Here is a 16,590-nt window from a genome sequence, read left to right on the forward strand (position 1 = left end):
TATCCGACCCTTATGCACGACTGTTGCATGCACAGACATTTGCTGCTCCAGATTAGGAACCAGTGGCAACATGAATCCGTTTTGAATAGTTTTTTGGAGAAATCTCCCATCTTCTTTTGCATTGTGGATACAGATCTTAGGCGATAGGTTTCCTTTTTTTTATATATATTTTTTTATATAAATCGTAGTCAACAGTTATTGAGACCCAAGCTAGAATCTGTACATGGCTGAAATTTTCTAATGGGTTTATATAGTATCACTAACTCCTGTGTGTAATTTTTTTTTTTTTTTTTTTTTTTTTTTTTTTTAATATAAAGTACCAGGACAGTGAAAAGGCTTTTCCGAATATTTTTCAACTTGAGGGTAAAGTGACTTATTTCACTGTTTAATAAAGTTCCTTTTATGCACCTTTTTTGTTTTGTTTAAAATTATGATGTTAATTTTATTTCTCCTCGAGTGTCTTACTCACAAAAAAGCTCCTAACAGAATGAGTCCTTTTTCCAGGAATTTTTCACGTTCTGTGCGGACTAACGATTGCTAACATGAACTATATATATATATATATATATCATATATATATATATATATATATATATATATATATAATATATATATATCTAACCTTTAAAAAATAAAATTAAATATGTACCAATTAAAGAAAATAAGGACCCAAAGCTCAGGTCATGATTAAGTCTTAGAAAAAAAAAATTGCTGGTGTAAATGATTATAAAAAACACTTTCTAAATAATATATAAAAAAAAACAATAATAATATCTACCAGGAGTGTCCCTTATAAAAGATTACCAGTGTATTTTTTGCAGTTTTAGTATGCTTTTCCCATGGGTATAGCATGCCTTTGCCATAGCTTACCCTGTTTATTAATATATTTTACCATACCTCTTTACAATGCTTATCTATGCTTTAGCATCCTTTCAAAACACTTAATTAGTTTGCTATGCTTTTACTTTGGGAAACATTTATAAGGGGTACAATTAAAAGGGAGGGACGTTATGCGCAGTATAGAAATGAGGAGAACGCTGTTAGCTTGATGTATTTTTCATTTTTTTAAATTTTGAAGCAATCTGTGTGTCTCGGTCCACAGAGACTGCATTTGGGGGTTCACCAGTTCGGATCTACTCCTCCTCCTCCCTCCCCTCTGGCAGCTTCTGTACAGAATCAGGTGAGTGGGTATGGCTCAGGAGGAGCACTTTTGTACTCCTGAAGGTTCTGGGGCAGCCAAGCGTAGTTACGTTGCATAGTGATCGAAGCTGCCCAGATACTCCAGGGCTGCTCTGTAGCACAGCTGGTACTGATCCTGCAAAAAGAAACAGAGAGAAAGAAGTTCACACAGTCTGATAAAAAATCCTGGTAGATAACTAACTGCAGTGACAGTTAGGTGCTCTGAGCCGTCGGTACAGATAACAGCAGCTGCTGTGAAAAGCAGGTTTCAGGATAATACTATTCTGTTAGCTTTTGGAGGACATGTGCCATATGACCGCTCTACTAGCAACCTGACTGGCTAAGATTAAAGAGAACCTACCTCTGTCTGCACCATGGCTGGTCTCTGAGTCCGCAGTGTCTTCACAGTCTGGAAGAGATCTACAACACCCTCATACCTCATCCTCTCCAGCACAATACTGAGTGTGATGAACACTCCCGTCCTGCCCACGCCAGCACTGCCCCAGGAAACACACAGGTGTTGGGTTAGTAAACCCGCAGTGCACAGCAAATAAACGACATCTTGCAACTCACTCTGCATTCAAAACAACTACAGTGAATACCAGAAATGTTGGTTCATTTATTGGAGGGATGTTACTGCTCCTTACCTGCAGTGCACAGTGATTGGTCCATCCTGGCCGAACTGCTCCTTGGTTTTGTGTACTTGGCCAATGAAATCAATGAATCCCTCCCCGGTTTTTGGCACTCCCTGCTCTGGCCAGTCTGTGAACTGGAATTGGCGAATGGTCCGGGACTGGCCATCCTGTGGGATGCCAATGAAAAAAGAACGCTTTGAAAAACACTCCAACAGCACGTCATACCACTTGCCATGTTACCTTGACAATCCAAAGACACCTAATTCAACAACAACCTTAGTGTAGTAGGAAAACAATAACAACGTGATTCTTATTTTCACTGCAGTGTTACACCCCAATTAAAATCATTGCCCATAACCGTACTCATATTTGCAATTACCACTGTCAAGTATTAAAAACAAAAACAGGTTAAGAAAAATGACTGCAGTCAACTTCAGAGTGAATCAGTAGAAATATATATATTTTTTTTTCACAAACTTGATTAGATTATAGTGTAAAAAGTTCCTTTAGTACAGTAACTTCTTTTTAGGCATAGCATTTCCATGGAAACTACAAGATAGTAAGGAGATCATAATATACCAAAGACTCCATCAGCTCCTTAAGAGCTAGAAACACAAGCAAATGATCAAACAATTTCTCTCTTGCCTTTTCAGCTGGGCACGAACCAAATAACACTAAATTTGTTAAGTTTAACGCTTCAACTGAAGAGTGTATAGGCTGAAATAATGTGGCAGATGCATATAGCAAAAGGCCAGGGAGAACACAGCATGGTTCGCTAAAAGGATCTCAAAAGCCAATGATCTCTGATATTGCCGCAGTGTCTCATGTGGCGTGCTTGATGAATGAATACCCGAGGCTGAGAGCTGCGCCCGTGTGACTTCAGCACTGAAGCTCACACCTCCAGACAGAGAGCGATGCACGTTCACACACGCGTGGGACCAGCACACTGACAGAGCGTGCAGCTTTGCAAAAGGCCTGCAGGTTTTACACCATGTGGGACAGGATTCCAACACGCGTGACTGTTAAGGTGCACGTCAGACGGGAAAATAACGTTTTTTTACTTGCAGCAGTTTCAGTTTTAGGGAATAGTTCTCCATAGACTTGTATGACCTGTCCTAGAAACCAAAGCAAAATATTAACCATGTGTACTGCATGTTTGTGGAAGTATGTATTTTTATATATTTCTTATATAAAAGAAATATATAGGACTAGGATAATTAGTCAGAGCAAAATAGGTCCTTGGCCACTTTCAGTCTGTCTTGAAGATATTAACAGGCATCACTTACCCTAGCATCGGTGACCTTGAACTCCCGCAGGATATACTGGGGCATGTTGTACTCTGCCATGGGATCCACCACAAAATACTGGTATCGAGCTGACCGCTCTGCAGGCCAGTACTGATGGCATTTTTCCTGATATGAAGAAGAAAACAGCAATGGGTCACTACAGCACTGCACTGGCAACACATTTATTATCAGAATTGAGACACAATTTATTAACTGGTGGTGTTGCTTTTCACAGCTCATTTACTGCAGATAAAAGACGGATTCTTAATGGCTTGTGTTTTGGGCCGTGACCATGGCTTGAATGGTGAAAGCGGAGAAGGCTTGCATGGAAAATAAAAATTAAAATTCCGAGTAATGTGAAGACAGGATTTGGTCATGTTTGAAAAGGCACATATGTTAAGCCAAGGAAGATTTACCCGTCCCATTTCTCTCAGCTTGGTCAGCATCACCACAATAGTGGAGTTGTGCTCCCACAGCATTCTCCAGAAATCCTCAGTGGTCTCTGCCAGGGGTCCCTGTGTTGCAACGTAGGCTTTCTGTTGCCTGGATAATCAAAGGACACAATACAAATCATCCACTGTTAGAGGCGTAGCCATAGAGACAAATCTTTTTAAATACATTCACCGCAAGTGCAGAATGACCGAATCAACCATTTGTGAACCGACCCCTCATCGTGCAGGGATACAACTCATTAGTTACGTGCCTTGCAACTTTTCTCAGTGTTATGACAAGGAACGTTTGCACTCCCCTTTCAAACAATTACATAAATAAAAAAAGATCAGCACATTGCTGCTACTGCAAAGTCAACCACATTCATTTCAAGAGAAACCATGTGCTATGCCTGCTCCTGCTGAAAGCTGAGCACAATATTTCATGGGCCATAAAGGACCCCATTGCAAAAACTGCTGAAAATCTTAATCCAGTTTTCCTTCCACCAGTTGCAGTACACTGATTTGGCTGCCAGAGTGTACTGTTGTCCTTTGGAAAAAAAAAAAAAAAAAAAAAAAAAAAAGGAATACAGAGGCGAGCAGTACAGACAAGAGAACAGCCTGCACATCACTCAGCCTCTCCCTCCTCTCAGCTGCTGGTGAAGAACTAATTGATCTGCTGCAGGGATGGCAATAATGTGCAACTCTGAGATTAAAGTTGGCTTTTGGCCACTTTACTGCGCACTACAAAAGAACCTGCAGAAGGTGGTGATAAACTTGAGAAGAGTGCATTTTTCCTCACAGCTGTCAACAAGAGAGTGTGGATCATTCAAACTGACAAGGAGAGATATCTATGGCTGGTTTTTTAATTGAATTTTTTTTTATTTTATTTTTTTACTTAATGGTACAAAAAGTCTCATAGCAGGAGCTGAAATCTGCAGTGACTGTTGACTAGTATATACAGTATCTTGACAGGGTCTCTGTTACGCAACGGTACCTTTTTTTTATGATACTGAATTATAGCATGTGAAAGAAGCGAGACAGCTACAGCAAGGGTTTAGGTGGAAACAAAAAATGACTGTGTGCATTAATACTAAATCAGCCAGGTCTGTTCTATAACCTTGCAAGGGCATAGGACGTATGTTTTTTCTAATTTATTTACTGCCAGTGAAAGCCCCTTAATATACAAAACAGCAATTACAAAGAGCCCCGAGGCTGCTTTGCAACAGAGAACCTTGCAGTCAAAGAACAGTAAATTAAAGTATAAAATGATATAGAAGAAAGAGCAGGGGAAAAAAATGAACATCATTTTTTTTTTTTTTTAAAGCAGCTCATTAAACACATTCAATTTGGTAAATTATTACAATTACAATATTTGCACTTTAATAAAAGGTTGGTCCTCTGTGAGGTTTTAGTTTGATAAGAAACGATAATGATGCCAGTATTGGCTAATTCTCATACAACTTGTTTAGTAGTTAAATCAATTCTAATCTTTTTTTTGATCTTCTACTTGTTTGAGCCTTGTTACCAATCTGACCCATCTCCCAAAACATAACCCACTCGGACATTTCACCCTCAACTCCTTGGGACCCCACATAGCATGGGCCGTACCTGTAGCCGTCGATAAAGCTGGCGTTGATGTAATCGGATCCCTCCACCCCTCTGATTGGCTGCAGACAGACACGGGTAGACTCAAAGGGCATGATGTTCACAAGTCGGTTCTTGAACTTGTTGCACGGGAGATTGGCACTGATGAATCGGGAGGTGTGTGCTTTGGAGTTGGCTAGTCGCTATTTAAAACAAATACACAGATGAAGCTTTGGCACATGCATGTCCACAACTTTTTTTTTTTTGTTCAGGGCTCATTTTCATGCTCCCAGCTTTTGATAGGTCTCCTAGAGTCCCTTTCTCCTATAGGTTTACGTAAAGAATAATTTTAATGTTTGAAAACTAACATTGAAACAACTTGGAGCAATAATGCTTTCACCAGCACATAAATTGTTAGTTTCATAATGCTAGGCTGATTCTTCTCCCTTTTAGAAAAAAAAATAAACTGCTTTAAAGCTGGCCTATACTGTATGGATAGCTCAGATTCCCCCAGCCAGCTTACCTTGAACTCAAGCTCCATAGATGTGACGGTATCCCCTGGCGGGACCTGTGTCAGTTTCTGGATGTGTGCGTAGAGGTTTCGTGCCGGGACCTCTGTGTTACCGCAGATGGCTGCCTCCAGCAGAGCTTCGTGAATGAAGATGTACTGGTCCTCTGTCTGTACCATGTAGTTCCGCTGGGAGCGCATGCAGGTCACGTGTCCATATATGTCTACCGACTTCTCGTGCTTCATGCGCTCCAGCATGGCCTCAATCACGATCAAGCACCCTGTCCGCCCCACACCAGCGCTAAACCCAGAGAGAGGAAACACACTCAGATATTGACGAACAACCCATTGATACATTCATTACACAGCACTACTTTGTGCAAACCAATGCGTTAAACAAACAAAAAAATTTTTTAACATTATTACTTGTCACTTATATTGTGCAGAGAGACAATTTAAAAAATACATACATTCCAACATTGAAGTATGAAATATAAACCAAAAATACCCACAAGATTATCCAACAGAAGATAAGGACAGGGGTCAGAGAGAATATTGCTATACTAATAAAAAGATAAGAAAATTGAAATTGAAATTGAAAATTCTGTGGTACCGGTAAAACTAAATGCAAATAAAAAGTACACCAAAAAAAGTCATTAGCCAAGTTAACGTTGGTTTCACTAGTTAGCCCAGTGCCCCCATGCCGGTGAGCCAGCGTGTGTACCTGCAGTGCACCACCATAGGCCCCGCGTCCGGGGGGTTGCAAGCCTTCACTCTCCTCAGGAAAGCCAGGATGGGGGTCGGGTATTCAGGCACGCCGTGGTCCGGCCAGGCCATGAACTGGAACTGTCTCAATTCCCGCTTCTCGCTGGAGCCATTCTGTGTGGAGAGAATGGCTGAGTGTCAGGCACCTCTGAGCCGTTTCTCCCCAGATAACACGGTACACTTGACTGTGTGCAGAACACCTGAGCCAGCAGGAAGCAGGTGGAAAAGGTTGTATGACTTCTAGTCTCTTTGACATCACTGAAAGTGTTTGCTTTAATAGAAACATCCGCACTCAGCAGTTACTTATTCAATTTGCTATGGGGAGTTTTGTGACCTGACTTTAAAATAATTTGTATTTACAATTTAGCTAGTTCCCCTGGTTTAATCTGTGACTTTACTGCACAACACTAAATAGCCTGGAGGATTTATCTTATTACAGCTGTGACACGAGCAGTGGGGGTTCCCAGAGCTGCTGACTGTGTTCTTGTCCCTGGTTCAGAACTATAATATTGTGGGCTTCCCAAAAAGTCCTCAGCACCACTCGTACCTTGTACAGAGCAAAAGTCCTGACGCTGTAGGTGGCAAGCTCCACAGTGTCCAGCATTGTCACCTGAATCATGCCGTACGTCTCTGTGCCACGGCTTGGCCAGTACTGGTCGCACTTCACCTGCACACAGAGAAAAAAGGGGGGTTGAGCTGGAGGCAGTGTTTTCACAACATTAAGACTACTTAGTGAGGGTGCTGGATGAGGGTTGGCTTTATGTCTGATCATACAGTATGTGTGAAAAATGTGTTGTGTTTCCTAGGCTGCAGTGCTTTAGCAGTTCAGATGCCCTGTGATTTCCACTGCCCACTCCTCTCATTGCACACATGGGGAAGTGGCAGGAAAGAGCAGCAAGAGAGACTTGATGAGCAGAGGTTCACAAGTGATGTAAATGAGGGCAGACAGCTTAAGAGGCTCACGCACCAGTGACTCTCGTCCCCAAGCCACGGAGGCAAGAGAGCAGGGAAGGGAACAGTCTGCTTCCCTTTGTTGGGGCCAGACCGGGGGATAAGCAAGGGGTGCAGCCCAGATGGGAGCACCATGCTAGACAGACTCCACACTGAGGAAGAGCAACAAGCCGGATGGACAGCCAATGGCTTTTTTCCCCTTTGATTTTTATTCAAACTGCTGCAGCACTAGAGCCTGTCGGCAGTATTCTAAAACACAGGGACACAAACACGCAAGGTCAAATGAAATAGTGGACTCATAAAACAGAGGACAGTAACCTGACAGACAGGGCAGTTTCTCTTCTTTGTTCGCCTTTGCTGTAGTGCTTACTGTAGGATAAGGGGTTTAGGGAGTTTTTTTTTTTTACTAACAGGTATTAACTTGGATTGATTAACGTTGGTGTTACAGCAGGTACGCTAGCCTTTGAGTTGCCTGGTGCGATATTTCTTAATACAGCAACACTCACAAGGGAACAAGCAGCTTAATCTTTTATACAAAGAGCTGCTGAGAGGTTTAAGCTACCCCAGAGCTGGCTGTGGCTGTAGGTTCCAATTGCACTAACTAAAGCTGGACGTATAAATGAGTAACAACTTAATAGGTTCTTGTTGTTTATAAGTGTATCAATGACCCATAAATTTTGTACGTCTGAGTAACTAACAAGCTCTAAGAATTCTGAAGTGTGGGTAGCCAAGCAGTAACCTTAATTAGAAATCAATACAGCTGTATCCTAATTGGACTGTACTTTGATCAGTCACTATCCACCCCCACCCATCTGTTATTTACCTGATGGATCAGGGGCTTTTATATTTTCTAAACCATACCGCATCTTCTCTCTAAAGACAAAAGAAGCTGTGTAATGGGGACCGAAGAAATCATTTCAAGACATTACCATTGATCACCTGTAACAGTCAACAGCCATTGATTGAAACTGATCTCAGTGAACAGACTGGGTTAACAAGACTCAGTCCCGATTCCTCTGTTTAATAAGTTGTTTAACCTGCTCCAGTGTTTACACCATGCCTTATACTGATGTTTCCTTTTTAAAATCTCTCTCTTGCACAGCTTCTTCAAATACAGAAAACAAGACTGGGGGTGACCCCTTTTTATTCCTTGAACAGGATTTAGCACTTACCTAAAACAACAAACCTAAACATCCTTGGAATCTAAAATGCACATAAAACATTAATACTTGCCACAGCGGCTAGGCAGGCAGGCAACCAATCATCGTATAAAACCAGCTCAATCTACATTTCATTTGTCCTGGGTCCTTCAGCACTTTGCTTTGGCAAGGTGTTCGATATCTCCCGAGCTGGAGTTCAGCAGCAACGGCACTCCGGACACTGCTTCTACCGAAGCCCCCGTCTGCCGGCACTTCTGAAGTCTTTACAAATACAGCTATGAACACCTGAAGTACAAACTGAATATTTTATTTGACCTGTTGAAGCTGACTCCCTGGGATCCTTCAAGAAGCTGCTTGATGAGATTCTGGGATCAATAAGCAACTAACAACCAAACGAGCAAGATGGGCCAAATGACATCCTCTCGTTTGTAAACTTTCTTATGTTCTTAACAAATCCACTTGACCTGGAAGAGGGGAAATTTAGTTGTGCTTCAGAATAAAAGCAACACATTTGGTATTAACCAGACGAGAATGATGCCAGTTATACAGTAGTTCTTTGAAGCCTTTACAGATCATGACTCCACCAGCTGTCAGTCTGGACTCACCCTGGATTTCTCTTCTAGCCGGGTCATCATCACAATGGTATTGGTCCGCTGCTCCCACACCATCCTCCAGAAATCGCTGAGTGTCTCGGGCAGGGGACCCTGGGTGGCAATGTAAGCGTTCTGCTTCCGATAGCCGTCAATGTAATTTGCGTTGATGTAGTCACTGCCTGGTACACCTACAAGTCAAAGCATGTGCCCCACATTACATTACAGAATGTCTAACAGATGTCAGGAATTCCATTTTAAAAACTTCTGGTATATAGGTTGTTACATAAGGAGTCCGCAAAGAATAACAAAACTGTGTATACTTGCCATCGATGGAGGTGAGGATGACCCTGGAATGGTCGTATGAGATTACATTTGCATAGCGGTTCTTTGGTTTGTTCACCTCCAGATTCGAATTCTCCCAGGTGAACTGCTGTCCAGGGTCTACGGACTGAAACGAGAAGACAGCACTTCAGATGTGAGCTATTGTCTGCTTAAAATCAATTTCATTATTTCAATGCTAGGATGTATTATTATCATTTGAAGTTACTGATCAACATCATGACATTGCTGAGTGGCAAACATCAATTTCAAGATCCATTTCCAGCCCTGCATGAATAAGTCACATTAATTCCTGTTTCTGCATTATCTCTTAGTCAAGTCTTTTTTAAAAAAAAAAAAAAAAAAAAATCTATGCACTTACAAAAGCCTACTTACAATGTAATATGTAAGATATAATGCAAAGTGAAATTTGCTAATCTAATTGTACACTTCAAGGCAGAATGCACAATTTAGATGTTTGCTACTTGGCTGGATCCTTAACTCCCTCAAGCAAAGCGCTATGTGGAAGCCATACCCTTCTTCAGTGCACAAATGATGGAAAATTAGCACTGGCTGTCTGACTAGTTTAGAGGTCACCCATATGATAATGCTATGCACTTTCTGAAAAGCAGTACGCTCAACATGGGGTCTGCGTCTCAACTAAAATGAACATTTATTTGAGTTAAAGTAATAAAAATAAATATATGAATAACACAATCACTCAGAATAATACTGTAACCCTAGTTAAGCAGCTTGAACATGGTGGCAATAAATTATAAATAGTAAAACCGTACTGCTCAATTAGCAGTCATTTAGGTTAGCAAATAAAAAAAAATGACATTGTGAAATTAGATTGGGTTTCTTAGAAAATTAGTCTTGGCCCTTAATATAATATAAAAACATGCCCAATGGTAGCAATAGTTTACAAGATTTGCATTGGCTCTGGTCCGACGCATGGACCTGCTGGAGATAGTGACTTGAATTGTATTTAGAGACCACTTACAGCTCAGTGACAGAGTGTGGCTGTCTTAAAAGAAACAAGACTACTTGATTATTTTTATTTATAAATGTTAAGGAAAGAAAAATGGTAACAGACATTGAAAATAAAGCTAAAAGCTCTCTGATGCTTTACAGGACTATGACTAAGAGCCCTGACTGACAGCAGTTCATTTAGAAGGAATGGGACTTATTACACTACCACAGGGACTTCAAAAGAATCTATAAAAGCATGTTCAGATAGACTTTAAATGTTTCTGAAATGAGTTCCATTTCACACTTGCTGGAGAGCCTTTTGTTCTTGTATATATATATATATATATATATATATATATATATATATATATATATATATATATATATATATATATATTGATATATGTATCAATATAGAGGAGGGGTCTCGACCTCAAGTCGTCGTTGCCGTGAGGCACTCCGGTGTGTGTGTGTATATATATATATATGTATATTGTGGTCACACACACACACACACACACACACACACACACACACACACACACACAAAAGATTGTCAGTTCAATGAACATGAAAGAGAGCCAATTCACCAATCCTACTTAAGACTACTTAAAACAATCCTACTTAAGACTATAGAAGCCGTCCACCTTCTTTGCTTGTCTGTCCTCTCTTGCTTTTCAATTTCTTTAATGGACAATGAAGAATGACTCTTATTATCTGAAATTACACTATTTAACCAAAAAGTCAGAGCTCCCTGGATTATGCCGTATTAATAAGAAAAAAGTTGCTCACATTTTTTAGTGACACTTTCACAGGTACCCTTGTTTTCTGTTGTTTAATTAGCATTTCCCATCCTAGTTTAAGAGTCAGGAGCGACATTGTGTTATTTGTGCAAGTGGCATGGCATTCCGGGGCAAATGGGAGCCAAGGCCATGCTGCATTATAACTGGTTCCGCGGAATAAAGGGCTGTCTTATAAAGGAGAAACACTATTTATTTTTCAAACCCACAGCCATCCAACTCAGATTGACACACTCAGGATGACCTTAGCCACCACCTGTATCGAGCAGTTCCCCTTCATGTGAGATGGCATGTTAACTGACACTTCTTATTCAAAAGAGCCTTTTATACACCAGCCTAACGTGAGCTGTGAGTGTCCTCTCAAACAGTTTAACCTTCACTCACACCCTGTGCAATGACCACTGTGATTGCCATGACCTTATTGGACTTGAAAGCAAGAAGGATATGGGAAATTCAGTCTATTACTGCCTCAGAGCGAACACCTAATGCAAGCGCTGTTCTCCTACAGATGCAATGATTCACTGAACTCTGTCTAAAATAACCAAACACCTTACCAGTATATTATAGATCAATGCTTGCCAGTAAAATGTCTTAATGTATGTATGTATGATAAGAATTTTATTAAAGCAGTTTTAAAAGCACTATGTAATAATAATAATAATAATAATAATAATAATAATAATAATAATAATAATAACAATAACATATAATAATAATAATAATAATAATATATTCTGCAGTGTATTACTTTAAAAGGACAGGTGGCGTCATTTTTAGGGTAGCCAGATTTCTTGGCTTGGCTGAGAAGCAATCTAATACTTTTTAATAGCGTGTAAAATGCAATTGTAAAAAGCTGCACCTCTTAGCGAACAGTGATACTGAATTGGCTATGCTCACAAGAAGCTGAAACCATCATAGGAGTTCTCCATGGTCCTGAAACCTGAAATGTTCAAAACCCCCTTAAACACTGCTGGACAGGGTACTTAAAATCGACAAGCAAAAAACAGGCACACTGTAGCAAAATGTTGTGAATAGGCTGCCAATTTTCCACTGACATGTAGCAAATATAAGACTCCTATAAGTTCCTTTTTCTTGAAGGCAATCAATTTGCTGCTCCAAATACTACTTTGCTATAGTCCAGCTATTCCCCTTGTTCCTTAATCTAAATCAGTGGTTTCAGCAAAGCTAGATCATAAAAACTAGGCTTCCAATACATATACACTAAATAGAAACATTTAACAAGTCAGTATGCAATCATCATCTACCCTAAACCTAAAAGGTTATTTTTTTGACTGCCAACCAGTTTAATCTGAAACCCTTCAATTTCTGCTGTAAACCTGCAATCCTTTACTCCAGCAGTGTTGCTACCCCTATAATTATACCTGTAATGAGATGATTTGCCTGGGCGTGTAACTGACCACAGAACAGACTGATACCTTGTGTTTATGTGTCCCATTTACCCTAAGCCAACACATTCTTGACTGGTCTCACCAGCCTGATTAAATCTCTTCATTCTGGAAGCTAAGCACTCAGTGCCATGTGGAAATGAATAGAAGGATCAATGAGAGCTGACAGGTATATCTGAGAGTGTCTAGAAGACATTGTTTGCTGTGTTACTCATTGAGATGCCTGCAAGATGTTGCACCAAACTCAACAATAAGACAACCGATGTACAGTGTTACAATTACCAATGTACAACATTGTTACAATTACCAATGTACAGTATTAACAAACCACAACACTAGAGTACCACCTTTTCAGTGGCTTGGGAGCCAGTACCTACAGCTAACATTCAAAGTCTGGTACTTTGATCCTGGATGAGACCAGAAAGATTACATCTCTTATTTGTATGGCATAAATCACCATCATGTGTGATGTAAAAAAAAAAATTAACATTAAAACTAATACATACATTACAAAGACCAACTACTACTGCTGCAATTCTAGACCTACACTGGGGTATAACTACTGTGTTTAACAAATATTAGTGGGTGGTAGAATCCAATTCTGTTTTGTCAAATATCTCATGAACAAAACAGCCATGATATCAACTAGGTTTTCTGGATGGTCCAGAGGCATTAAACATGTAATAAAGAGCAGATTTTTTAATAACTGCCTGTCTCAGTGGGGCAGCAACAAGTGGAAACCAGGAGACATAATCCACAATCTAACACCTGACTCTAATCACTCTCTAACTAAATGCATGCTTCACATGATTACAGGCTTCATTGTAAAAGGAAAATATAAATTTTATTATAATAATTAACTTAAAATTAACTATGAAAGTTATATCACTGTGTCATTCAGATGACAGTTAATAAAGAGCATTGTTTTGGGAACCCATGAGCTTTAAAAATTAAATACAGAACCTAATACTGGGTTTATTACATACAGCCTTACACTAGTACTGTAAATGTTCTAAAAATGAGGGTTTCTACCTGGATCAGCTTTTAGGAAACAAAACAAACATAAAATTGTCTAAAACAAAACTAACTACACAGACATTGCTAGCCTTGTTAGCAAAGAAAGAAAGCAAGGCTGGCAAAAAGAAGGTACCTTTGGCTGTGACAACAACAGTACTTTAAAGTCTCGTGTGATATTACCCTCCATAATGAAAACACAGACTTGTCAATCTGCTTCTCCCATATTAAATGGAGAGATAACGTGGCTCAGAATCAATGCCCGGCAGAGCTTCAGTCTCAGTATTCCCGTTATCGGAACATAATGGCATTAAATGGGACTAGGCCATTTATAAATTAGAGTAGGCAAATTTAATACGGATTCTTCAGTGCCTGTCTTCGCTCGGAGTGGCTTTATGCCAAATGATAAAGAGGGATCTATTTACCGAGACACAGCGTCAGCCTTATAATTAAACAAGATTTTTAAAGATATTGTAACTAAAGTCTTAATACACGAGACACGACAGAGTGATAGTCTGTGATAAGTAAAGCCCTGTGACAATTCTAATACAGCAAATGCCTGACTGATGCACTACCTGTTACACTGCATTGAGGAATCTGGCAGCCGGTTCAGTTTGCTTCCGGTAAATGACTGAACCCACATGGCACAGAGTGGCACAATTTTTATTAAACTACTTTAAAGCACATTAGAAGAGTCTTTATTCTTACTTTTTCAAAATCCCATCTCTCTCAAAAGCACAGGCGACCAGTGATTACAATGAAACAGAAAAAAATGCAGTCATATTCAGTTGAATATTTGTCCTAATCAAACTGATGAATGCAGAGTCTCATTATTTCAAACATTTACAAGCACCTTGTTGCTGAGGGAGGCTTTAATTTAAGAGCAACTTAAATATGAAAATGCGGTCCTGGAAGAATTACTTTCCTGAGCCGTGTTGTTTTCTATTCATTTAGTGACAGCAAGCAATCCTGCTAACTTTGCAGATGCATGGAAAATAATGTGAGCAGCTCAAAAGAGATCATTAGAAGAAGCAGCCTGGCAGATGTTATTGTGGATTTATGCTTCACAGATTGCTCTGCTTATTGTTCTCCTCATGCATCTATTCAAATTTTCTTTCTGACTCGTTTTTTTAGTTTTGTTTGCTTTAGTAGGAACCTCACACTCCTCAGTTGGGAAAGGAAAACTCACCTGTCGGTGTCTATCATTGAATTGCTTTTCCAGGCAAAACAAAAATCTGTTTGTTAAACAAAAATAATCAAGGTGTGAAAGGTACCAACAAGCAGTATTAGAGACATTAAAAGCATCTGTTGTTTATTCTTGCATTGAGTGGATCAACCACAGATACTTACTATACCACACACTGCAAGAGGTTGAGGGGTGACTTAAAACAATCCAGTGAAGCAGCCCTTACCTCGTACTCCTGGGAGAATCGCAACCCATCGTTGGCCTTCAGCCTCTCAATGTGATCCGCAAGCTCTGTCACAGAGATGGGAGGGTGCTCTCTCATGCCTAGTCACGGTAGAGAAACAGGAAACAAAACAGAGGAAGGATGCCAGTGAGACATGGGAGAGCAGGCAAAAAAATAAGCAAAATTAAACAGATAGATATTCACATTAAATAACGCTGCTAAAACAGTGCGTGTTGGTGGGAAGTGCAGAGCTCAGCAATGCATGTAACAGGTTGGCTGCAAAAAACGTTGGAGTGACATGCTGCACAGGAAGTGAGGCTGGTGGACGTCGGTATGCAATGAGTATGAGCGACTGGGCATGCTCCCTTTGTTAAAGTTGTCACTCACATGACAGCATATTGCTGAAGCAGATATAGATGTATTTAGATACAGATGTACTCTTTTAAAAAGACTGGTAAGGGAGTAAACAACAACAAAATACACACTCCTGTTGAATTTAACAAGACTACTCTCAGGCTGGTTGCCAAAACTGTTTATATATATATATATATATATATATATATATATATATATATATATATATATATATATATATATATATATATATGATGACATTGTCACAATTGGTTTTTTGGAAACCTTTAAATTGAAAAACACATCTTAAATAGTGTCTCTGTTTTGAGACTTTTGCTCTCATATGAGTAACTGATTCAAAGGTATTTAATACAAAGTAGCAAACAGTATGGTATTGTTGGGTTAATGGAGTCAGGCAGGTCTGGTCACATGCCCTCCCCCCACCCACAGATTTCTGCCAGGGTTTATTATTTAAAATAATAATAATAAAAAAATAAAATTATATAAGTGTGTTCAGAATAGGTGAGTGCGCAGTAGTTTATTTCAAACCGTAACACTAGAAGGACACCACGTTTATAGGCATACCTAGAAATACCAAGCGCGGCCATTTTCAATGCTAAATAAATATAATCATTTAAGGACAAAAACCTTATGAGTCTTCGTTTTATTCAGGCAAGTCATATAAACTATCTCCATAACTGAAACAATGTAAATAAACGGATATTTTAACATAAATTAGTTCATAAACATGTATTAAATAAACTACCATTTGAAAAGAAATGAATGTATATTATGTACAGGTATATTATGTATATACAAAACTGTACAACTAGTACCAAAATATGTAAAATAAACTGACATATTGCCGATATATAGTACAGTACATAGCATTACAGTACCATAGGTTAAAAGCAGCCGAAACGCCATGTAACAAAAACAACCCGCGTTTGTATAAATGCATTTCTATATATATATATTATAATCAAAATGACATCAATAAACAAACAAACATTCAGACATAACGGGGGTATACAATAACGACAGCGCATCATGGCATCAAAGACATTCATAGGCTATATGCACTATACGTTTCGACACTGACTTTATGCCAGGTACAGTACTGTATAACTATATTGCTGTTATGTATATACAAACATGCAGAGCCAAAACTATGTAAATAAGCACCAAAAATGTAAAAAAGAAATGGGTTGACATTGCCTACAGT

General features: G+C 39.4%; 1 protein-coding gene across 18 annotated transcripts in view; it reads right to left on the reverse strand.

The window, feature by feature from the left end:
- Window positions 1–765: 765 nt before the first annotated feature.
- The window catches only part of LOC121331105 (receptor-type tyrosine-protein phosphatase F-like), a 181,901-nt gene continuing 166,076 nt past the window's right edge, over window positions 766–16,590 (reverse strand). For all 18 annotated transcript variants that reach the window (XM_041278285.1, XM_041278301.1, XM_041278296.1 and 15 more), the window contains 12 exons: window positions 15,015–15,112; window positions 9,417–9,540; window positions 9,105–9,280; window positions 6,936–7,055; window positions 6,348–6,502; window positions 5,639–5,924; window positions 5,140–5,318; window positions 3,517–3,643; window positions 3,101–3,226; window positions 1,827–1,981; window positions 1,541–1,676; window positions 766–1,315 (listed from right to left, as the gene is read on the reverse strand). In XM_041278285.1, coding sequence (XP_041134219.1) covers window positions 1,247–1,315; window positions 1,541–1,676; window positions 1,827–1,981; window positions 3,101–3,226; window positions 3,517–3,643; window positions 5,140–5,318; window positions 5,639–5,924; window positions 6,348–6,502; window positions 6,936–7,055; window positions 9,105–9,280; window positions 9,417–9,540; window positions 15,015–15,112 — 1,751 coding nt within the window. In that variant the 3' untranslated portion in view covers window positions 766–1,246. The remainder of the gene's footprint in view (window positions 1,316–1,540; window positions 1,677–1,826; window positions 1,982–3,100; window positions 3,227–3,516; window positions 3,644–5,139; window positions 5,319–5,638; window positions 5,925–6,347; window positions 6,503–6,935; window positions 7,056–9,104; window positions 9,281–9,416; window positions 9,541–15,014; window positions 15,113–16,590) is intronic.

The sequence above is a fragment of the Polyodon spathula genome, chromosome 18 (assembly GCF_017654505.1).
Source record: "Polyodon spathula isolate WHYD16114869_AA chromosome 18, ASM1765450v1, whole genome shotgun sequence".
NCBI lineage: Eukaryota > Metazoa > Chordata > Actinopteri > Acipenseriformes > Polyodontidae > Polyodon > Polyodon spathula.